This window comes from Periophthalmus magnuspinnatus, chromosome 16 (genome assembly GCF_009829125.3).
Source record: "Periophthalmus magnuspinnatus isolate fPerMag1 chromosome 16, fPerMag1.2.pri, whole genome shotgun sequence".
NCBI classification, from domain to species: domain Eukaryota; kingdom Metazoa; phylum Chordata; class Actinopteri; order Gobiiformes; family Gobiidae; genus Periophthalmus; species Periophthalmus magnuspinnatus.
In genome coordinates, this window is record NC_047141.1 from 15,688,652 (window position 1) to 15,713,151 (window position 24,500).

The window sequence follows — 24,500 nt, forward strand, 5'->3', positions numbered from 1 at the left end:
TAATGATTAACTGTATCTCATTGATTTTCTTAAGCAGCTCAGGGGAGTCTCTCAGCTGGAGCCATCGCTGGGATAACTGTTGCTTTATTAGTGGTTGTTGCTGGAGCTGCAGCAGGAGGGTTTTATGTGTATAAACACCAGTAAGTTACAAGCACAATATCTTTAGTGGCTTATTTACAACATGCAGATACCATGAACTGATGCTATGTTTGAATTTTTTATTTAGAAAAGACAGAAGGTTGAGCAAAAACAGTAAGTATTCTTGTAGTTTATCTAATATTCTCAGAAACATGATTTAAGTTTTATTACATCTCCACACACAGGTCTGAAGGAGCAGCATGTCTACGAGAATCCTTCAACTGCACACAACTTTAACACTGATGAAGAAAATGTGTATGAGAATGATTTAAATGCATATGACAGACATTTGTAAAAAAAAAAATTAATTTTACTTCACTATAATAGATATTAACGCTCATATATGAATGTACTAAGTTAATAGTAAAATACACCAGTGTTTTTGTAGTTATATTTGATTAGTCTTCATAACTAAGTAATTGTTATATTATGAGGTTACTGCTGTGGAAAATAACTCTACAGATGACTGATCCTTTTTGGAGGATAATATGTGTAGAACTTTAAAGACCACATGATGAAAAAGGACGTACTATTGTGAGGTGATGAGAAACACACAGATTTCCTCTCAAGAAGTCGTCTTGGGTTTTTCTGCCTAAAAAAGGGTCTATAAATGGTTTGTTTCTATATTCCAATGAAAACTGTTATATGACCAGAACTGAATGCTGTCTTTAAAACATCAGTCTGACAATGCCGGACAGTCAGTCATCAATTAATGTTAATTTTGGAGAAACCAGAGCCTTATATTCAGTGGTTGTAACAGGTATGTTCAGACTTAACTGCATGCTTACATACATGCAGCCTGACTTTGAACTGGGCTACCGGACTTGAAATCAGGCTACTCACATCCACAAACACGTTCATACACCAAGAAGGCAGAGAGTCTTGCCCAAGAAATGTATTGTCATTCATTGTGTAGTAAATCATGTTAACTGTTTTATCAATAAAACACATTAGGTCTAATGGTTTGTTCACTGTTACAAGGGGAAGATTATTACATTTGTTTTATCTGGTCATTTCCACACTCCACACTGACAATAATTAACTAAGGTACACAAGGGCGAAGATTACACAGAGGGGGATTACTTGTAAAACCCCTCACAGTAGTCCCCTTGTGCTTTCTGTTTCTCACAAAATCCTCTTTTCAAACAAACCAAGAAGACACATAGTAGACAATGGAGACTATACAAGTCATAATCCTTGGAGGTGTTTTAGGTAAGAAATCTATTTTTTATAATTCATTACACATTTTATACAAACTAAGTCAAGTTTTAATGTGACTATTTCTCTTACGGTTACTATGATATACCCAAACTGTATTATATTGTTGCCAGGTTTAGCCTCAGGAGCTGGTCTGTTACCTGACGCTGTGAATGCAGCTGTGGGCGGCACTGCCATGTTCACCACATCACTGACTCCAACACCAACTCCATTTATTTCTATAACATGGCAAATTGGCACCAAAAATATCATCACCTCCAATACTGGTAACTTCACTGCTCCAGAATATGAAGGCAGGATCACTTTGTTCGTCTCTACTGGATCTCTGGAACTCAGGAAACTGGTCCAGAAAGATGCCGGGACTTACAGAGTTACAGTAATACCAACAGCAGGCCCTCAAATGGTCGGCACAACAACCCTCAACGTGCAAGGCAAGTAGATACTGTAGAAAAAAACGTGGTCTGAAGCAGTTTCAAAAGCTTTAGGTTTGTAATTTACGTGGTACACATAGTCACAACCAAAAACATACATCCAATTCAGTAATTTTGCATTTGTCTTATACTCAAACCTCAACTAATGCATTTAAAGACATGCATTGACACATTTTTGTTAGACTAATGTAATATTGCCTGAATGTCAACATCGGGATCTAAACATATATTTAAAAATCTAGATATTAGTTTCTGTCAATATTGCCCACCCCTAAATTGAATGTTATGGTTAACATGTATAAGGACATGTGCATGATTCAGCAGCAATAAAAAAATGATTTAACTCTGACTATTATGACTAACCTAAACCTGCATAATCCTCCAGCTAGACGGTCCTGATTAAACCCACCCACCGGGCATAGCACTGCTGTTACTCACTGCTCTTGACAGGTTGTCCCAGCTGCACTGAAGGATGGGTAAAATGCAGAGGACACTTTTTCTTACAGGGACAAGTATTTTAACCATAACCTTAACCTCATGGAATGACACTCCAAATTTGTGCGCTAAATGACTAAATACAGTACAGTTTAGCTTCAGCCATATTTATAGAGCTCTAACTTGGGGTTGGACAATATGACAAAAACGTAATCACAATTTTTAATTCCCTCATATTGATTGATTGCAATTTTTTCATTCAGTTTTGTTTTGGCTAACTAAAACAAAAAATATGTCTCCAAAGTCTGAGCTACAGCCCAAATGAGTATTGACTTTTAACTAAAAGTGCCCAAGCTGATCATTGATGATTAGAAATGACTGAATCTCAATCTTTATTAACATTTGATCAGTTGCTTAGCTCTACATTAAACCAATAAATGACATATGTACTATAACAATAAAAAATACATGACTGTTTTGGTCTCCTCCCTGCAGATCCAGTGTCCAATGTGACAGTGAGCATCAACAACACAGACTTAGTGGAGTTCAACAGTTCTGTGACTCTCTCCTGCTCTGCTTCTGGCTCCTCTCTGTCTTTCCTCTGGTTAAATGGCAGTACTGAAGTTACAGCCAGTGACAGAGTGCACCTCACTGATGGAGGAGCAACTCTCACTATAGTCACAGTCTGGCGCTGTGACCAGGGACCATTCAGATGCCAGGTGACCAACGCAGTTAGTCATCACACAAGTGAAGAAGTCTCGCTGCTTATAATCTGTGAGTTAACCATTATAAAATATTGATCATGGTACTCATTCATCTTTTTCCACTTGAGATTAGAGGAGCTGGAGCCTGGTTAAAGGATAATGGCGAAAACGGACCCAACACACTAACCACTCTCATGTTTATTCAGTAAAGGAATGTGAAGACTGACTATGTTTTCAATGATGAAAAGGCATCAAAGTATTCCTAAGTGATCAGAACAGAACCGGGACATCAAATCCGTGGTCTTCTTGCTATGAGAAAATTATACTGTAGTTATAAATTTAAAACAAACACAAATGTCAAAGGATTAAAAAATATGCTAAAAATATGTAAATGTATCTATATTGCTGAGGCGAGCCCATGAGTAAAACTTTGTTTAAAAAAAAAATTACAGCATGTGAAGCAAAATAATACCAGCTACACATACGATTAATTTGTTTATTAGTCAACATGACATAAACAATGATGATTCACTGCTCATGTTAGCTTTTTGTTAACCATTGTTTACTTGAGTGTTAATGCCAAGACATAGTAATTATAATTTACAAAGCATACAAAGAAATTCTTCAATCCAGTTTTGCTTCACTGTGTTTTCAGATGGGCCCTATGATGTTACCATCACTTGTCCAAACAGACTTGAAGCAGGGCAGTCCCTTACCATCTTGTGCTCTGCAGACTCTGTGCCAGCAGCCACTTACTCCTGGGTGTTCAGTGGTGAACAACAACTCAATAACTCAGGGCTGCTTGTTAAAAGCAGCATTGTTAAGTCTGACAGCGGTAAATATATATGTGAGGCATCAAACGCCGTCACAGGCAAATCACTGTCTGTGGAACACACCTTGTCTATAAGAGGTAAAAATCAACTGGTGTGAAGCGATTTCCACTTAAGGCAACACAATAAGTTATAATGTTTATTGTTTATGAGCAGATCCATGCCTTTCTGATGGTGCCATTGCTGGAATCGTATTAGCATGTATGGTGATCACAGGACTTTCTGTTGGTTTGGGCTGTCATGTGTACCAGAGGTAAGAAAACATGTGAAATTGACTTACCACAAAATGAGTCTTGAATCTTGTGATAGTCTTGTGTAACTCTTTTCAGGAAATAAGAAAAACATCAGAAAACCAACCACCAGACAAGATGAAAGACTTACACAGTTTTCAACCTGATAAACAGAAAAAAGCTTGCAATTGTTTTATTGTTACAGCTGTGTTTTACTGAATTACCCACATATTACTGTATGGCACATAGTATTACTATTTAACATTAGAACTTTAGCCATATTTAAGCACCATTTATGTTACTCCTGTATACTTTTGATGTATACTATACTTTTTATTTTTTATTTAATGACATGTAACCATTTATATATTTTTTTTATTTGGCCATAATTATTTTGTCAACTGTCAATACTTGTGTGACCTTTTATAAAAGCTCTGGGAGTTTAAGGTGATATGTTATGGTTGTGCAGTGAATGGGGCAAAATAACTACTTTGCTGGCCTCTTTAACTAGTTTCATTTAATGTTAAAGATGTCTTGTCAATTTTCTGGATGGGCTTCCGTCACCTGCTTGTCTCCATGTAGATACTACGGCTTTGCCTATAATGTTACGCAGTATGGCATTAAACTTTTCTATCTTTCATGTATGCAATTACAGGTGTTTAATGCTCAGAAACGCTCAAAAATACATAAAAAAATAAAAATTTTGGCTGTCAGCAAGGTCGTTTCTCTACAGATTTTGCCTGTAACTTGGCCTCCTTCACCATAATGGTTACATAAAAGAAGAGTACCACTGTTACACACACTGTTATTAGGTTTATGATATACTCAATAGTACCATGTTTTCCTGTCAAATCCTGTCATCCTGTCAAATACATGTATGTTTGATTTAGTTGTACTTACGAGTTAAGTTTTAGTTTTGCTAAGACAAACAAAAGCATTGTTTTCAATATTTTTAGTATCAGAAGGCCGGACAGCCGGGGTAATAACTGTTAATAATTAATTTTATTAGGTCTCATAGAGTGTCATGCTTCTTTTATAGATGATAAGCTCATTCGGTGTAGTTTCCTTTAGCGGACAGAACTGCCTATACCATCACCATGAGAGGCATACTTGGTGCAACTTTATTTGTGCTCTTCTCCTCAGGTAAAAAAATCATTTAAGTTGATATTTTAGTGAAAGAATATGGGTTTCATATGCATTTTACTCCAACAGGTACTTGCCACGGAGCTGGTGTCATCACTTTTGACCTGCTCCGTGTGCCAACGACTGAGACAGTAACCTTCACTACATCAGTGCAACCTACCGGGACACCGTTTTTGGCTGTGACTTGGAGTTTCAATGGCATCACCAACATAATCACCTCCACAGATATAGATGTGGTAGGGAGTGGGTACGAGAACAGGATAACTCTGGACAAAACCACTGGCTCCCTGATGCTGGGAAACCTGACAGAAAAAGACAGTGGCAAATATGAATTAATCATCATCACTCAAACAGGGTTGCAGCACCATGGGACAGCTGAGCTAAAAGTGCTCAGTAAGTATTAACATTATGATATACTTGTATATTAGTAGTAGTATTTTCATTTATACATCATACCTACTGCAGTAATGGTGTTGGTGGCAGTAATAGTAGCGGGATGATTGGGGTAAGAACCTCAAGAAATGGCAGTCTGTGCAAATTAAGTGATACATTGAGGGACACAGTAAATTAAGGATGCATTTATAACCTAGTGAATGTATTTTATCTTTGTGTTTTATTTTTTATATTTTTAAGTTAACAGTTTAGGACCTTCACAACATTTACTTGAACACAGAAGTTGCCAAACAAGAGATTAGCATGATTGTGTAGTGTAGCCTCAAACACTAACTACATGGAGTTTCTCACCTACTTGCAATACAAAACTATCGATCAGTAGAAGCCTGCTATTTTCTGTGCAGGTAAAGTGTCGGGCCCCTCCATTGACTGTCCCACAGTAAACGTGGTGGAGGGCCTGTCCTCTCTCAACCTGACCTGTGAGGCCGAGGGAAGCGTGGAGGACCGAGCGTGGCTGAAGGACGGACAGCCACTGCTCCCGGGAGACAAGTTCAGCTTTTCTGAAGGGAACAGAATGTTGACCATCAGCCTGGTGGACAGAGGGGACACTGGACAGTTTCAGTGTAATGCTAGCAATGAAGTCAGTTCTGCTGTGGCTACATGTGGACTTACTGTTTATTGTAAGTAAGACATTTAACCAGGCCATATGTCCAAAATGTACTTAAAGTTGCACGACTCATTGAAGAAGCATGTGTAGGATGCAAACTCAAATTAAATTTATGATGTGTTCCAGATGGACCAGACCCTCCACAAATCATTCAGAAACCCATTGGTGCAGAGCTGGAGGACAGGGTGACCCTGACCTGCTCTGCAGACTCCCTGCCCCCAGCCTCATTCGTCTGGACATTCAAACATGTATCACTTAAAGGAGATGTTTTCTACATTGAGGAGATGGAGGAGCATCACCTGGGCATGTACACCTGTACAGCTACCAACTCTGTCACAGGACAGTTGGCTTCTGCAGAGCATTTTCTTCGTGGTACATAGCTCTCTTACTCCTTACTTTCCATCTGAGTTTGGACAAGAGAGAATAATGTATTTCTCTTCTGATCTAGACTCTTCAGCTTCAGTCACTGGCTCTGTGTCCCTGATGCTTTCCATTGCACTGACCTCAGTGAGACTTACAATGGATTGAAATAGAAAATTGAGCCTGGGGGCAATATGCAATTATGCATTGGTTTAATCTGTAAAAATACAAATGTTATACCAACTAAATAGACCAGATGTTGTGTAACACCATAAAAGGTTCAATTATGACACTGGTTAAATATAGCCCATATCTTATCAACAAGTTTCCACAATAAACTTCTACTACAATCAGATTGTATAAGTGTGCTTTTTCCACAAGGGTGTGCTCATGCACTGCCTCACCAGTAAGCTCCAGCACAATGAGCTCAGGCTCACATAAAGCCAGGGAGGGGTAATTAACATGAAGTGAGGCATAGTTTAGACAACACTCCATTCAACCCTGATATCTTATCAAAACATGAGTCTAATACATTCACAGTCAGTCACATCATAAATATGTTTTATTGAGTTTATTGGTGACGGCAATGCCTTAAAAAAACTTCTGAAATCCACATCAGAAATAGCCTAAACATGCAGTCAAAAATGAATCATATACACCTTTTAGAATCCATCTATTTATATATTCATATAAAAGTAAATTCATCCTAATAAGCCTTTTTTCATTATAATGTACATTACTGTTTAATTAACCTGGCTTTACAGTGAAGTTGTGGATAACCATTTATGGGGCATGATACAAATGCCTCATAAACTATTAAAATGATAAAAAAGACAGAGAAATCTATAGCCCTTTATATTTAAGATTGTTAAATATATTTTTAAGTCTACTTATTTACACTTTTTAACTCATGTGGCCTATTTTACTGAGCAGATCAGATGTTTGGCCACTGTGCACCAAAAGTGAAGGGATGGATATTCATAACACCATACAAATGAAACCTTTAACATTAGTGGCATATTTACTGTAAATAGTTTTTAAATATTAACTATATTAACTAGGGCTCAGTAATGCTTAATAATAATTATTATTATAAATTCACTGCAATTTGTGGATGTTCATGAAGATGGCCTTTATTCATATCTAGTTTGTGTAGTGTGTATTTGTTATAAGTGAAGACATTATCGTCCCCTCCTCCCTATAACACACATTTACAACACCTGTATCTCAATCTGAAACAATCTCATGCGCAGCCTGCAGCAGATATGGAGACATCTCTAATAGTTGTTATTTTCTTGGGAGCTTTTGGTGAGACTTTATTTTTTCTAATATTGTTGTAGTTTTACTTGCAAGACTTTAACATTCTCAATATCAGTTTAACTATATTCTATAAAAATATCCACACAGGTCTAAACCATGGGACAGGAGTGCTTCCAGATTATTTGACAGCTACTGCAGGAGGGAAAATTACTTTCACAACTATGCTGGCTCCATCAGAATCCCTATTCCAGGTTATTACATGGAATTTTGCAAATACACCTGGCATTAACAATAACATAATAGTGTCCAGCAGTACAAACGTGACAAATGCTGCATATGCAGACAGGATCACTCTGTTCAAAGCCACTGGATCTCTAGAGCTCAGAGACCTCACTATCAGAGACAACGGAGACTACTCAGTCACCATCATCCCACAAGGAGCAGCACAACAGCTTGGACGATGTAAGCTGCAAGTGTATGGTGAGTAAATGTATGTTTCTATCAAAATAATTACAGAATAACCACATATCAAACTATATCTGATATATACTGATATATACTATACACACACACAACCAAATCAACGTGGGTAGACTGTGGAAATTGTGACTGTTGTTTTGAACATGCAAATTTGAATATCAATTCATGATTTTGATAATTCATGAATAATGAATAATATATATGTTGTTAACTTCCAAAGTTAAGTTTTGAAGATAATTTAATTTCACATTTGACTGATACTTAAACCTTTAAAGAGCTATTTTAATACATTTCTATTTGATTGATCTAATATAATTTGAATATTGGGTATTATATATATATATATGTTTGTTTTTTTTTCAATATCACCCACCTCTGTATCAGAGCGTTTCTTTAGGGGGAGGGGTTTCAAAATCAAGTCAAATCTAGTAATTATACAATTAGTTACTATACTGCATAATAATAAATCTTAAAGTACTTAAAGTGGGTAGTTAACAGTAGTCTTAGTCTACAAAGCATATTGTCCAGTAATTCCTTTCTTGTTACTTTGCAGCCAAAATGAAAAATATTGACTATCGTCTTCATATATGTGATTTTTTTCCCTACAGTCCCCATCTCTAATGTGGCCGTTAACTTAAGCAGCTCAGACTTAGTGGAGTTCAACAGTTCTGTGACTTTCTCCTGCTCTGCCTTTGGCTCCTCTCTGTCTTTCCTCTGGTTAAATGGCAGTACTGAAGTTACAGCCAGTGACAGAGTGCACCTCACTGATGGAGGAGCAACTCTCACTATAGCCAGTGTGTGGCGCTATGACCAGGGACCATTCAGATGCCAGGTGACCAATGCAATCAGTAATGGCATTAGCGATCCTGTACATCTTTCAGTTAGCTGTAAGTATTTCATCTGAAAGTAATTTCATCCAAATAATCAAATTAAGATATTTTTGTTTTGTTTTTCTTCAAGATGGGCCAGAAAACCTTAATTTCACAACCTTTCCATCCCAAGAATACATTGCCAAAGGTTCAGACTTAGTTTTGAATTGCATTGCCGACTCCAAACCTTCTGCTGAAATAAACTGGTTTCTGAATGGAAACTTGCTATCGTACACCGGACCACAGTGTACTGTCCAAAACATTCAGATGAATGACAGTGGGAGCTACAGCTGTCAGGCTTTCAACAGAAAAACTCTGAGATATGCAGCTTCTACTGTTTTACCCATCATTGTACTGGGTAAGTTAGGACTAACATATTCAAAATATTGTCAACAAATACCACACTAAAAGTCAACACACACTTGTAAGTCTACTTTTGTCTTCACTCACTTTTTTGCAGCTTTAGCACTTGTAGTCTGGAATTCAAAATAATCTTGAAATGTTAACATGGCGTTTTTTTGTTATGTTAAATATGACTGCCACACAAAGTGACTTAATTTGTGACCAAAATAAAATATTAGCACTTAGTCATTATTTAATTAAATGCCTCCAACACTGGTTCTAAAATATGTATAAGCTATAGACATTTTTGGTGACCCTGGTAAAGCTTTACATTAGCTTTTTTTTTTTTTTTTTTTGTCAACCACTCACTTAATTTTTTTCTCCCACAGAGCCAGTCTCAAACGCCCTCCTCATCTCTAATGTGACAGAAATGTGGGAATTCAACAGTTCAGCTGTACAAATGTCCTGTTCTGCCTCTGGGTCCTCTCTGTCTTTCATGTGGTTCAATGGCAGCTCCGAGATCACAACCAGTAGCAGAGTCCAGCTTACAAATGGAAACACCACTCTCACTCTTATCATGGTGAACCGCTTTGACCAGGGACCCTTCACATGTCACGCATTCAACCCTGTCAGTAGCCAATCCAGTGATCCCATAAGCCTTACTATCATCTGTACGTCAGCGTATACACTGTCAATTACTTTGCATCATCGCTTGAAAACTCATGTGACTTTTTTCCCATTGTAGTTGGCCCAGAGAAGATTAACCTTACCATCTCTCCATTACAAGAGCACTATGACGAGGGAGCAGATGTTAGCCTGTTGTGCCTGACAGCGTCTGGGCCTCCTGCCTTCATTCAGTGGTTTGTGAATGGAGGGTTGCTGCCACACACCGGTGCAGAGCTCAGGCTGGTGAACCTCCAGATCAGCCAGAACGGAATCTACAGCTGTCAGGCCTACAACAACAGAACAATGAAGAATGAAACGTCTCAATTTGCCTCCATAACTGTGGTGAAATGTAAGTTTGAGGTGGGATTACTTTCTATGCAGTTTTATTATCCAAAAAACAACTTATTTAATCGAAACACTCAAATACATAATAGACTCTAGAGCTCAGTTACCTCCAGTTTATGAATAGTTTTATGTATGCTGTAAAATATATGTACCTATTCCACATTGTGTAATAGGGCACATTGCAAGGAGCTGTAGCCTTTCCATTCTCACTCAGTGGTGCTACATCTGTATTAGAACAAGCATCCGACATAAAACTAGTTCTGGATAGTTCAATATATTATCTTACGTGACTGTTAGATTGCTTGAAAAAAAAAAAAAAAGCTCAAAGAAACAAGTTAACATTTAGATAATATCAACATAGATTGCTGGTATACTTACTTTTAAATGTTTATGATGATACAAAGTGTGATTTTGTGATATCAGTGTATAGTCCAGTTTGTTTTTGGAGTTTTATGGACTATGGAAAGCAGCATAATCTCCTCTGTTAATGGAAAACACTGTATCAGGATGATTTATAATCCAATTCCTATACATAATTTTGGCTATGGTGCTTCAGAATAATCTTATAGAATTACCTGTTAAAAGTTATTAATTTGAGCATTTTGTCTTCTTCTAAAGCTGACATTGCCAACGTGGTGATATCCCCCAGCAGCACAGACCTGGTGGAGTTTAACAGTTCGGTGACTCTCTCTTGCTCCTGTTCCGGCTCTTTTCCTTCATTCGAATGGCTAAACGGCAGCTCTGAGCTCAAAACCAGCGACAGAGTCTTCCTCACCGACAAAGACTCTACTCTCACTATAATTAACACAACCCGTTATGACCAGGGCCCGTACCTGTGTCATGCATTTAATCACTTCAGTAATGGCACCAGTGATGCCCTTCTCCTCTCCATCAGCTGTGAGTTACCATTTGCATAAAAATGTGCTCCATGATTCATGATTATTACAACCATCACGGCATGAGTGGTTGACGCTAATTTGCTTTTTATTGCACGTCTGGCTGTTTCATTTTGTAGTATTTTGTTACATGTGTGATCCAATGCCGTATATACTGTTTAAATGACATACATGAATGCAGTAGCTAATTTTCTATGCCTTGTTTGTATGTTTGAATTAGTGAACCCAACCTCATTATATACATTTTTTCCACAGATGGGCCAGAAAATATAAAACTCAAGCAATTTCCACCTCAATTGTATCATCAAAAAGGTGCAAATGTCTCATTTATTTGCTCGGCTGACTCCAAACCAGCAGTACAGTTGCAATGGTTTTTTAATGGGCGCCCACTGTCTTATACAAAACCAGAACTCCACCTACTGAACATAAATATGAATTTTAGTGGTAACTACAGCTGCCAGGCCTATAACAACAAAACTCTCCGATATGCAAAATCTGTCACTGAAGCTATTTTGGTACAAGGTAAGATTTAGTTGCTGTAAAAAGTCCATAAAAATGCATCGTAAAAATACATCCATGCGTTATTTTTCTCTACAGAGCCAGTAAACAGTGTGGAGGTGACATCAAATATCTCAGTATTGATGGAGTATAGCAGTTCAGTGAGTCTCTCCTGCTCTGCCTCTGGCTCCTCTCTGTCTTTCCTCTGGTTAAATGGCAGTACTGAAGTTACAGCCAGTGACAGAGTGCACCTGATGGATGGAGGTGCCACTCTCACTATTGTAAACGCGAGCAGATATGACCTGGGTCCCTTCAGATGCAACGTGTCAAATGGAGTAAGCGCCCGCATCAGCCAGCCTCTTCCTTTGTACATCCAACGTGAGTTTTGGACTACACTGATACACACTTTACACACATAATTCAGGTAACACTTTAAATTGTGCACGAACAAATGGTTTATTAAGAAGGAGTCAGGCTGAGCAACTACTTAATTATTACCCTAAATCCTAGAGCTGTAGGCCTTTAGTTCTTTAGTCCATTAATTGGTCAATGATGTCTTCAAATGCGTATTAGCTGGCAAACCATTTTATTTAGATTATAAGGATTTATATGGGACTACTGCAGAAAGGAGAAGTTAGTGAGCGATTGAGTGCGTTAGCTGAAGATTTGGTAGATTTTTGTATTTATATGTAAAAAAGGCAGATTAAACTCATGACTCACAAGTTTAATCTGCCTTTATATAAACACATTCTTTCCTAGTACTTTTTCTGCATAAATAGTTGCATTTTTGCATGAATCCCAGTACAATTGTAGTGTTGTGAATGCAGTTTGGATCAGATACAGAGAGATACATAATAGTTTTTAGAGCTTTTGCCATGCCCTCTTTTTAGCTGACTAATCGGTCGGCAGGAAAAGTCTTTAGTTGACTACATCCCCACTAACTACTAACTGTTAGCCCTTAACCTGCTAAAGGTTACTAAGCCTTGTTCAGGATGAATTTGTTTAAGCTTTACTAAAGAGTAGTTATAATAAAGTGGTACTGTAATCTTTTTAAGAATGTTTACACAGGTGTTATCATATTCCATGTTCCTCTATTGTAACTATTCATGGGAAACCTTGTATTTTGATATTAAATTAATTCAAACCATGGCTGACACTGGTCAACTTTTTAAAGCTGCAGTATCTCTAAAACATGCAAATAAATGTCTAATTATTAACAAACCGCCAACTAGAACAAGAACACAAAATCACACACCTTCAGTTGTGAAATCAACTTGCAAAGGGACCAATTTTCCCAAATATTGTTGATTTTTTGCTCATCCACCACATCGTACAATCGCTCATATGTCAGGAGATCTCCGTGGTTTCAAATGCTATTCCCACCTCAGCAGTAGTAGTGCTCTAACAAGACTACATCCTGTTTACATTTCATATCGATTCAGAATAGCGCTTCAGTGGATTGTTTCTCTGTATGTTACAGACGGGCCTGATAGGACAACCATAGTAGGCCCCGAATCTGCGCACGCTGGAGATTTGACCATGCTCTACTGCTCCACTGAGTCCCTGCCCACGGCCAAGTTCACCTGGCACTTCAACGGGAATCCAACCGGCAACCAGGGCGCAGTCTATGTTATCCGGTCAACCAAAAGCACCGACAGCGGGACATACAACTGCACCGCTGTCAATCTGGCTACAAGTCAAAGTCAGATGGGCAGTCACGAGTTAAAAGTTCTAGGTTGTGCAAAAATAACAAAGATATATTGATATGTGGGTGTCAAAAGAATGTTGAATAATATATGTACTTTTTGGTTGTGAAGACTTTTCCAGCTGCGACTGCATGAATGCCGCTGGAAGGGCTATACTTATAACAGCGGGAACTTGTCTCCTTATTGCGATAGTGTGTGCGGTGCTTGTGTGCTGTGTAAAAAAGAGAAAAAGGTAGGTACCCTATTTATACCTGCCCGCATAATGGCCCATGTCACTGTAATCACATTATAAAGTAGACATACAGACTAATGCTGTATTGCACGGCTGACTTTTTCCCCTTGCTTCTCGCACTCTCATTCAGGCTAAACAGCAATTATCCACCACATCTAAAAGGTTAGCATCGATTTCATTCAGCACGATTGTTCTGTTGTGTCATTAGCTCAAGCCTTGTGTTTGGGTTCTGTAGAAAAGCGAAGCGTGAAGCAGCAGCATTCGGATGTCTATAAGATCACAAGGCCAGAACTGAACGACTTGTACGCTGTCCCCTTAAAGGTCAGTGGGATCTTCTGCAACTTAAAGGAGCACTATGTAACTTTTCTGGAGAAGGGTTCGCCACGTGCTTGTCTTCATGGAGATGCTGTTGCTTCGTCTGGAATAGTCCACAGTATGGCTTTAAACTGATCTATCTCCATGAAAACAAACAGGTGAAGTCATCAGGCTGAGTAACATGTCAGATCTGTGGAAGTAAGATGAATGCATGTTTTTTTTTTTTGTTTTTTTTTTCAAATATTTCCAATACAAATTGAAAAAAAAAAACAAGATATACACCTTTACCGCCCAATTATGGAACATTGTCATTGTCCACCAGAAAAGTTTCGTAGTGCACCTTTACATGTAATAGTATTTGTTCAAGTGGAGTCTTTTCTGTGTTCTGCAGAAAAAAAGAAATGAAGCCCAGATTAAAATGTGAAGTTTGTCAAGATAAGGTACTTTCCAACTACTGTATGTAAAGTATAAAATAACATAGTGTTGACCAAATGGGGCTTGTAGTGTGTAACAGTGTCTTTTATTCTCAGAATAACAAGAATGTGCAAGAAATCTGAGCAACAAGCGACCTGTTTCACTGTAAACTGGCTACGGTGGGTTAGTCCCATGGAGCTCCTTGGTTTTCCCTGGGTGTAGTTTACCTGCATGTGCTCTAAAAGTTTTATATTTTTATGATGGATTGTCAGTAACTAAAACAAAGGCTTAGCTGTAGCACTATCACTGAATTATCCTCAAATTATTGTTTTACTGAATGCACATTATCTCAATCTGTGACTATAGATGCATGTTTTATGTGTTAACTTTCACAGTACTATTTTTATTTTTACTGCACTGTATATTTTTATTGCACAGTTTTGCTGATCATAGTCTTGTCTCAAGTCAGTTTGTTTATTTATTTCCATCATATGCTGTGTACTCCAAGGGTCAGCACTTAATCAAATGGAAAATCGTACCACATCTGCTCCCTTGTTAATAATTATTTGTGGGTCCAATAACGCTAGGCAGCTGAGTTCATAATTTATGTGTGAAATAAATATTTTACGATGCTCCTTGTGTGAAAAAAAATGGACTTGGACTGTTATTTACGACGTATTGTAATGTGCCTATATCCTGAGACAGTTCATCAAAAAGATACATCTGCTGGAGTTGTTCTGATCCCTCGTTCTCCTGATGTTATCATTGAGCCACTATCAGCCAATTACTACAACACAAGTGAATCATTGATGGGACAAGCACTGGGCCAAGGGCAGGCAAGGTGAGGTTCTGGTCTGGTTAACTGATCAAAGAGAGGACAAACTGGGTGAAGAAAACTGCTGAACCAAGGAGAAAAAGTCTCTTCATTTATACATGCCTCACATGGATGTATATTGTATATACACATAGTATGTATGTGTTAATGAGGTGTCAATTGTAAAGATAAAATTTGGCAGTAGCATGCGTATCGTTTAGATAAGATTCAGAAGCAGCAGGCCAACCTCACTGAAACCTCTAACAAAGATCAATGGCTTTTATCCATTAGAGATAATCACATCAACAACATCTACTACAACAGAACACTGTAAAAATGCAAAAGCCACAACATTTACTCATACAGATGAAGGTTCACCTTTTGGCTCCAACATTTCAGATAAAATATTTGTTTTCTCTTTAGGCGAAGACTGAAAGAAACTGAGAAAGACCAGTGCAGAGCAGTGTTCTTATAGAGCACTTTATTTAGTTCACATATTAAAAAGAACCACAGTAATAAGAGCTCTTTTGTTCCAGGAGCCCAAAACAATGGGACCTTCATTTGGTTTAACAAGTATCAGTCAATTACATAGTTGCCTCATCGTGTTCACATTACAGTAATGACATAAAGCATATTTGCAGACTTGGCTAAAAGCCAGTTAAGAGCTAATAAAATGTTGTTGTTTTTTCAAGAAAAGGTGGTTTAAGGAAATGGGGATAGTGCTGAATACATTAGTTTCAGTAAATATATCATCCAGATGTCAGCCCCTCAGTCGTCCAGACTTACACAGACAGCGCTATCTATACAACTTTTAAATAAGATGTTTCACAATACCCTTTTCAACCACAACCAGGGATGTGGTTGCCCAACTGAGGTCCAGTCTCAAGGGGACCTCAAACCACGTAATTCAGAGGGAGGGCACCAAGAAGATATCTATTTAATTTAGCTTAAAACCATTGCTTGTGCAATGCTTTAAATATATTAGGGGAAACTTCGGATAGCTTTTGGAATAAAGTTGGATTTTGTAATGTATAGGAGTGTTATAATGCTCTTGACTTTTGGAAGGAAGAACTAGTTGTACACAGTCCAATCTCACCATCAGACAGCCTGGAGCAGGATTCAAAGTGAGCATTATGTAGTTCAGGGGTGATTATACATAAAGAATATTTCATCATTTAATGGATCCACCGTTGCTAAATATATATTTAGAACTGTGCTGACAAATTCTTGCACAGCATAGACATTTCTGCCAGTGACAAGCTGTGTGATTCATTCATGTCACATTGAGAATGACAGCCTTGTCTGACAAATCTCTATTACCACATTGTTTTATAGTCTATTAGATCTCTGTGCTGTGTCTGTCATGGGGCCATGTGTCATGCAATAAAGCTATATCAGGACTCCCTCACAAAGACATAAGGACCATAGTATGAGATATATCTGATTACCGGTATATAGTAGAGACAGTAAGGTCTGTGATGTATTTGTAATGCCACCTGAATGGGCTGAATGGCGTCTTGAGCTGCTTTGATCCTCCTCAACAAAGAATGTTACATTACACTGCTGCTACTCTCAAACAAAACCTCGTAAAAAAGGACCAAAACCACTCACTTCAAGCTCATAAAAGTAATGTAAACAGACCTGCACCTCTCCAACCACAGGTCCTTCTGAATAAACGTTCCTCCACTCAGTATACATCAATCTGACTGTGAAACTGCAAATGGGACATCACTAATCAAGAAAGAAGTTCAAATGATAATTCAGAAAATTTGGTATGAAAAAGGTTCTTTTTTGAAATACTCTTTTTCTTCTTTAGTGATATTTAGTAGTTCTGTGACTGGTACCAGGTGGCTACGCTGTATGTGAGGGCAGGGGTTCAGCAGAATTAACATATGGAAATGTGACTACTATACTACTACTACTACTACTGCTACTACTACTATTCCTACTACAACTACTACTACTCCTACTACTACACCCTACTACTACTCCTACCACTATTACTACTACTACTACTATTCCTACTACTATTTCTACCACTACTACTTCTTCTACTACTATTATTACCACTCCTACTACTATTAGTACTACTGCTACTCCTCCTACTCCTACTCCTACTACTACACCCTACTACTACTACTACTACTACTACTACTACTATTACTACTACTACTACTATTCCTACTACTATTTCTACCACTACTACTATTACTACAACTACTACTACTACTCTTACTACTTTTCCTACTACTACTTCTACTAGTCGTTGTATGTCAAATTGCAAATACACTCCTCTAAATAAAAAAAAAAAAAAAAAAAAGAACGTACATAAAACAGAAAGTGCCATACAAGTTTCTTCTAGAGCTGCAACTGACAATTCGGCAGTGATAATTAGTTTTGTAATAGTAAAAGTATTATGTGGATTATGTAGACGAAGTAGCGTAAGCACTGAGCCCCAAAGCACAGAGATATTGCATTCCTGTGTTGGCTATTCTACACCAACTATGAGCTTCAATATTCATAAATGCAGATGAAACATGACAGAGGTAGTACTCGGTAATTACTTCAATGTCCTATTTATGTTTTATGTTAAAAACCTGGTGACACATCAACAAAATCGAAGCATGTCTTCTACTTCAGAATGTATTCTATTTGGGTTAGAGTATTAGGGCTGAAAGTATCCAGATGAGTATTCCTGATGATGTACTTTGACAATGTTTAAATCCAGGCTCAAAATGGTTCTGTTTTATTGTGAATATTAATTTTATGATGATTATTTGTAATTATGTATGTCTTTCTTATTCTTTAAAGCACTTTGAATTACTTCGTGTACAGATTGTGCTATAATAAATAAACCTGCCTTGCCTTATGATTCACTACACTAGACTTACACGCTTTTACTTGTATGTTATGTATATATAGGTAAATGTAGCATCGTAAGCTATGGCCTATGTTTGAGCAGGTCATTGCTGTGGGAGGAAATGCAAGTACTCCTGTTCAGTGGGCGTGGGACAATAAAAGCTGAGGACACCCAGAACCGTCCAGATTTAGGTTTTGAAAAGACTCCTGCAACATCCCTGCCAGAAGATGCTACAGTTCACTTTTCTATTGACGTTAATAGGTATGACTTTGATTTTTTATTTTGTAATATATATTTTTAAGGTGCACTGCGTATTTTTGTGTGTAGGGTCTGCCACTTGGTTGTCTCAATGGAAATGTTACTGCTTTGAGTAGAATGTTCAACAGTATCTCCTTGGTGATATAGAGTTACAGGTCAAATCTGCGGAGAGGCTACCCCACTCACAGTTAGAATGCAAGTATATCCATGAATTTTTGAGCCATAAAACACACAAGGACAGATAAATTTAATAGCATGCAGTGCAATATTCCAAGACAAGCAAATGGCAGACCTGATCCCCCATCTGAAAAGTCACATAGTGCGTCTTTAATATGTGTAGGCCTGTGCGTTGGGGAGGGGATCTTACCGGCCGGTCCCCTGAATGGAGCGGTAGGGGGCACAGTGAGGTTTACCACCAATCTAAGCCCTCCGGCGAAACCTTTCTTCACGGTGAGCTGGAGTTTCAAAGGTACCAACATCATCACCTCCACCAACACCAATGTGACCGCGCCCGGGTACACCAGCCGCATCTCCCTGGACCGCAGAACTGGGGCCCTGGAGCTCCGCAGGCTGGTGCCAGAGGACAGTGGGGAGTACACAGTGAGCATTATCCCCGATGGAGAGCTGCAGAAGGAAGGAAAGACCACGCTCAATGTATATGGTAGGTCACATTATAAACTTTATATTCTACTGTGGGGTTTAGAAAGGTATGTAAAGAAATTATAAAGAAAAAAAATAATGTCCAAGAAGTGCTAAGTCAGTATTGATTTACAAAGTTGGATAAATGGTATTACTACATAAAAACTACTCAAATAAAATAGGTTCATAATGTATTTTTGGTCCCCTGTTTCAAACTACTTACTGGGAAATGAAGCCTTAAAAAAGAATCCTATATTGAGATTTTGTGAAAAAAGTATTTAAGGAACAAACTAAAAAGTAATCAAGAAACTTTTTCACCCACTAGACATTCAGACTCCACAACAAAATAGCCTGATCTCTATTAAGGCCCTATGTAAGGAAAACATATTCAGATGCAGCCCCGGTGTTTAACCTAGCTCCCGTATTTCCCCAGCACTGATAACAGGAGCAGTGATCCACAGCCCTGCGTTGGTCCTGATAGAAGATAAAACCTTTACTAACTTGACCTGCGAGGCCTCTGGTTCCATCAGCACCAGGGTGTGGACCAAAGACGGCCAGCCTCTCCGAGAAGATAGCAGGGTCAGTTTCTCCATCAACAAAAAAACAGTCTACATCCACCCAGTCCACAGCTCCAGCCACGGCAACTACCAATGTCTAATCAGCAACCCCGTCAGCTCTGAGACCGCAGCCTACAACCTCACCGTCAACTGTGAGGACCCAGTTTATCTTCATGTTTGTTTGGTATACTTGGGATTAGGCCTGTCATGCTAACAAGTTTTGAAGTGAGATTCTGAAAATATCACGATAAACAATACTATTGGAATTAATTTATATGACTTTCACAATAACCTTTAAACATGAAACATGAACATTTAAAACCAAAGTGCTTCACAAAAAAGTCAACAAAAAAGTACAATAAAACACTAACATATCCTGTCTAGCTAGTATTAAATGCCTTGGAGAAGAGGTGGGTTTAGTCTTAAATCGTATTAAAGACTGAGAGGATCTACAGGCACGGAGAGGCTGTTCCATCGTCTGGGCGCTGCCTCAGGAAAGGCTCTGTCACCTCTGGTCTTGAGCCTGACTTTGGGCACAGTCAGCAGGACAGCAGGAGCTGGTCAGCTGACCTGAAGGCTTTGGGTGGAGTATAGGGCTGCAGTAACTCAAATAAAGAGTATCCACAGAGTGCAGACTTTTTAGTACAATCAATAACATTTTGATTTGCACCCAATACGAAATAGAGAATCAGTGCAGGTTGTTCAGAACAAACATGATGTGCTCTTGTCTCTTAGTTTTAGACGAGGTGGAGCAGGATAATCACATATTTTGTCCAGCAATATATTAATAGTACAGTCAAACACATATAGTATCTATCATGTGTCATGTAAGTTAATTATCATATGTTGATATAGAAAGTCGGTATAGTAATTATCATGACAGGCCTCCTTGGGATGCAGTATTACGATCATTAGTTTTTCTTATGATAGAAGGTGGTAGAAGTAGTAGTATTAGTAGTTTGGTAAGTTTTGCTAAACAGTGAATAGGGTTTTCTGTTTTGTGATTTAATTCAGGTAACATGTTGCAATTCAAATGCTGAAATATAATGGAATACAAATATGAAAATTAAATTAGGGTAAATTCAGTGAAAGATTCAAATTCTTACTGTGAGCAGACTCGTCTCTACACAGATCTGACCTGTAACTTGGTCTGGTGTTGGCAAGTATAAAATAAGTCTATTTTCATACAGTGGAACATCCCGGGCTAAGCAATAACATAGAGACAAGCAAGTGGCCAAATGTTACAAGTGCTCTTTTAACAAGATTTACGTTTTCTTTCTTTTCTAACAGTAGCTTAGTTATTATGAGTGTATAAGTCTCAGCCCAGCAAAACATTTCCAGAAGTTGCTCCACTTCATACCCAAAGTTTACTGTAAGCCTAAAATTACCTACAACCGCAAACATGAAGAATAGCAGAGATGATATTTCACTCTTCACCCATTTTCTTAATCTTCTCTGCACAGATGGACCTCATAATGTGTCCATCATCGGGCCATTGTCTGCCTCCCCAGGTCGGAGGGTGGAACTGCGGTGCACTGCAGACTCCATCCCTCCTGCCCTCTTCCGCTGGACCCTCAACGGCAACGACACACAGGTGAATGGTTCTGTGTACGTCATAGAGCGCCTCACTTTGGAGAGCATAGGAAACTACACCTGCTCTGCCTACAACACAGTCACCATGCTGGGAAACTCCACAGTCCTGAGTCTGAGAGGTGAGCGGAGGTACCTCATCCATCACTGTCTCACCAAGTCATCCCCATGACAGTTTAATTACACTGTTGTGTGTGTCTCACCCAGCGTCCTGCAGTGCTCCCTGCTGGTCACTTCCACTGATGCTGATCAGTGCGCTGACCCTCAGCAAGTTAATGTAACTGTGGGAAGAGGACATGGCAGGTGAGATATGAAGAGGGGAAGTTAATATTAAAGTATGACAATGCCTTATTCACAATATAATATTTTAATATCATTTGCATTTTAGGTATTTGTGGGTCTACTGTAAGAAAATGGCTGTCTACGGTGGACGATCATGTTTGAGTGATCAAATAATATGTGATTATATTGTGTTTGTTATTACATGTAAATATCTACATATATGCAGGTGTTCTGTTGTAAAGAATCATGTAAGTTCCTAAATATCCATGTCACCTTTATTACTGCTACTATGGTTGTTACAGCAAGTATCACAACTACGACCTTAAAGGTGCACGTAACTTTTCTGGTGCAGGGTCCATCGCCAGCATGTTTCTATGGAGACATATCTTGCAGGTATTCTATTACAGGTATTTCATAGCTCTAAAACACCCATTCCCACTACACTGCAAATAAAAGAACATGTAATGTCTTCTCAATAGATAATATGTTAGAACAATACATTCCTGTGGCCATAATACTGATATAAAGAAATATAATCAAATATCTTGAAGTAAAGTTTATTTAAAACTGAAATTTCTTTCTCGCTTGTTGTGTGGACAACTTTTGGCGCCCCCTTACAATGCTTCTGAGGCCCCCCAGCGGTCCCCCAGTCCCACATGTTTCTAACATGTTAAATGCCATACTATGAAATATTTCATAGAGCATCTTTAAGATTTAAGATTTTTCTGTATAACATCTTGTTATTTCTTAATATTGACATGTAATAAAGTGTTTGTGAGTGACTCCTCTTAATTTACCTGAAATAAATCTCTTATAGTAACACATACTAGTATTACATATATAGATCTATACTGTACCCACCTGGTGTGAAGAAGCCTGTTTACTTAGCCCCATCTCTCCACACTTTCGGACAGCCTCACATCTTCACCTCTGAGGTCAGGCCTTGTCTGTCTTATTACACAGCACGGCTCAGCTCTGCTCACCAGGCTCCCCACTCTCCGTCAGTACAATAGTGTTCTGATGCATGGAGGCTGTGACAGTGCCGCTGATTGCTTGTGTGATCTTTGGTTTTATGGTTTGACCCTGAGCTCTCAACTCCTCTGGCTTAGCACATAAAGGATGGTTAACAGCAACAGGCCAATGGCTATATAAGGTAAGACAGGAACAAAGCTAGCAAAGTCAAAGGTGGAAATGGATACTTTAAATTAGTACACTATTTTAAAAGTAGTGAATGCCATATATTGGAACACAATGTACTTTCTAAGTTCATACAGGGTGATAGTCACAGCACTTTTGAAGTTGGACAATTAATTGGCCCAGCATACATAAGACTTTTTTGTGATGCAATATTTCCACAATATTGCATCATCCATGTATTCAAATATATGTGAACCTTGAAAACATTAACTTGTACTGAGTGTGGTCCCATTTCCACAGATCTGTAACTTGGCCTGCTGGGGTTACCTGCTTGTCTCCATATATACATTTAATAACGTACTGCAGGAGATTGTAGACAAAGTAATAACAAATAAATCTCCATGGAGACAAGCAGATGGTGGATCCTCCATCTGAAATGTTACATAGTGCACTTTTAATATAGCCTTTTTTTTTTACAATTGAGATAAAGCACAACCAGTCCTGTTTGGCAAATTCACTCAAAGTAACCCCAAACCACCCACTCACAGCAATGCAAATCCATGATCTCGGACGTGTGTTTCCTTCTATTACACATTTGGTCTTGGCTCTGATTTGTGAGCACATGGCTTAGGAGAAAGAGCGGGGAATATTACATTCATTTATTGCTTTCATTTCAGCAGAGAACCAGCCCAGTCCGATGCACAAGACTTTACATTCATGACCTGAATATCCCGCTAAACACCTGGGGATTGCATTTACATGGCCTCTGATTGGTTGAGATAATTTTACAGGGCTTGTCTAAAATGGAGGATCCTTTGGGAGGTTTGACATAGGGCTACTGGAGCGAGGCTTAATCCACCGTTGGGTTTAATGCTCTTGTTTTATGTCCTTAAAGTCAGCAGTAGTCTTGCCTACACAGACGTTTGCACTTAAATATTGTGCTTCAGGGATAACCAGGGCGATTCATCTACTTCCATCTTATCCTCACCCCAAGTGACTCCACAACCTTTTGGATTTTTTATTCACAAATCTTCATACTCCTCTGCGTAGATATTTAATTTCAGCTTCTATAATGTATTCACACCAACTGTGACAGAGATTGAGTAGTGAATTACTATCTGCTCTCTGTACCAAGGCTTAAATTTAACCACATCACTCTGACCACGTTTGGTTTTTAGGCTACTATATGGTGTGCAGTTGAATAAATCTGCTAATTAGAGCAGAAAATAAAACCCCTTGTAGCCCTACATAAACCTAATAGTCCATGAATAAGACAATTGTGCGACTACAGAAAAGAGTATGACAAATAGCTGCCTGTATAAAACTTCAGAAAACACAAGTAACAACTGAGATGTGTTTGTTTTATTTAAAGAAGTAAATTTCACCTCTGCTGTCGTGTAGAACCTCTGCTCACAGATGAGTAATGCAATTGTTTGGTGTATGAGCAGAAATCGCAGTGGTTTCCTCGGACCTACCTGACTGTGACACTTCCAGCACACACACACGATGACAGCAGAGTGTGTACCGGTGCCATCAACAGTGGCAGCACTATCAATCTCCATAGAGACAAGCAGGTGACGCCATCAGGCCAAGTTACAGGTCAGATCTGTAAGAATGCATGTTTTTCAAGATATTCTTAAAAGGCCAATATTACGCTATGTCTGATCTGTGTTATAATGTTGTTTCCTCATCAAAAATATACCTGGAGTTAAGTTTTGTTTCATTTACACATGTTCAACACAGAAATCCTACATATTTAGGCTTAGAGTTTTTCTCAGCAAGGAAAATACT

At 38.5% G+C, this 24,500-nt stretch overlaps 3 protein-coding genes across 6 annotated transcripts in view; all 3 read left to right on the forward strand.

Annotated features, from left to right (window-relative positions):
* The window catches only part of LOC117384179 (carcinoembryonic antigen-related cell adhesion molecule 5-like), a 118,442-nt gene extending 117,329 nt beyond the window's left edge, over positions 1-1,113 (forward strand). For 2 of the 4 annotated variants that reach the window (XM_055227602.1, XM_055227603.1), the window contains exons 8-9: positions 227-252; positions 324-435. In XM_055227602.1, the coding sequence (XP_055083577.1) occupies positions 227-252; positions 324-433 (136 nt within the window). In that variant the 3' untranslated portion in view covers positions 434-435. Of the gene's footprint in view, positions 1-34; positions 141-226; positions 253-323 lie in introns of all 4 variants that reach the window. The other 2 variants (XM_033981463.2, XM_055227604.1) reach the window with 2 other exon arrangements.
* The window catches only part of LOC117384180 (hemicentin-1-like), a 173,580-nt gene extending 158,825 nt beyond the window's left edge, over positions 1-14,755 (forward strand). The window contains exons 2-21 of the mRNA XM_055228077.1: positions 5,080-5,129; positions 5,199-5,522; positions 5,927-6,202; positions 6,316-6,561; positions 6,638-6,706; positions 7,723-7,857; positions 7,957-8,289; positions 8,898-9,176; positions 9,250-9,516; positions 9,890-10,171; positions 10,246-10,515; positions 11,130-11,408; positions 11,663-11,929; positions 12,005-12,283; positions 13,386-13,640; positions 13,723-13,843; positions 13,974-14,005; positions 14,079-14,164; positions 14,550-14,598; positions 14,689-14,755. Coding sequence (XP_055084052.1) covers positions 5,084-5,129; positions 5,199-5,522; positions 5,927-6,202; positions 6,316-6,561; positions 6,638-6,706; positions 7,723-7,857; positions 7,957-8,289; positions 8,898-9,176; positions 9,250-9,516; positions 9,890-10,171; positions 10,246-10,515; positions 11,130-11,408; positions 11,663-11,929; positions 12,005-12,283; positions 13,386-13,640; positions 13,723-13,843; positions 13,974-14,005; positions 14,079-14,164; positions 14,550-14,582 — 3,879 coding nt within the window. The 5' untranslated portion in view covers positions 5,080-5,083 and the 3' untranslated portion in view covers positions 14,583-14,598; positions 14,689-14,755. The remainder of the gene's footprint in view (positions 1-5,079; positions 5,130-5,198; positions 5,523-5,926; positions 6,203-6,315; positions 6,562-6,637; positions 6,707-7,722; positions 7,858-7,956; positions 8,290-8,897; positions 9,177-9,249; positions 9,517-9,889; positions 10,172-10,245; positions 10,516-11,129; positions 11,409-11,662; positions 11,930-12,004; positions 12,284-13,385; positions 13,641-13,722; positions 13,844-13,973; positions 14,006-14,078; positions 14,165-14,549; positions 14,599-14,688) is intronic.
* A 3,636-nt stretch (positions 14,756-18,391) lies between these two features.
* Positions 18,392-21,582, forward strand: LOC117384181 (carcinoembryonic antigen-related cell adhesion molecule 1-like). Its single transcript, XM_055228078.1, has 5 exons — positions 18,392-18,507; positions 18,845-19,165; positions 19,577-19,852; positions 21,164-21,412; positions 21,498-21,582. Exons 1-5 carry the CDS (start codon positions 18,474-18,476, stop codon positions 21,569-21,571), a joined length of 954 nt encoding a protein of 317 aa, XP_055084053.1. The 5' UTR covers positions 18,392-18,473; the 3' UTR covers positions 21,572-21,582.
* Positions 21,583-24,500: the final 2,918 nt, after the last annotated feature.

Bases quoted from the DNA above. Each gene is read 5' to 3' on its own strand.
- LOC117384181 (XM_055228078.1), top strand. From the start codon at position 18,474: ATGCTACAGTTCACTTTTCTATTGACGTTAATAG. The intron at 19,853-21,163 runs GTGAGGACCCAG...TTCTCTGCACAG, and splicing joins CTACAACCTCACCGTCAACT to ATGGACCTCATAATGTGTCC. The intron at 21,413-21,497 runs GTGAGCGGAGGT...TGTCTCACCCAG, and splicing joins CACAGTCCTGAGTCTGAGAG to CGTCCTGCAGTGCTCCCTGC.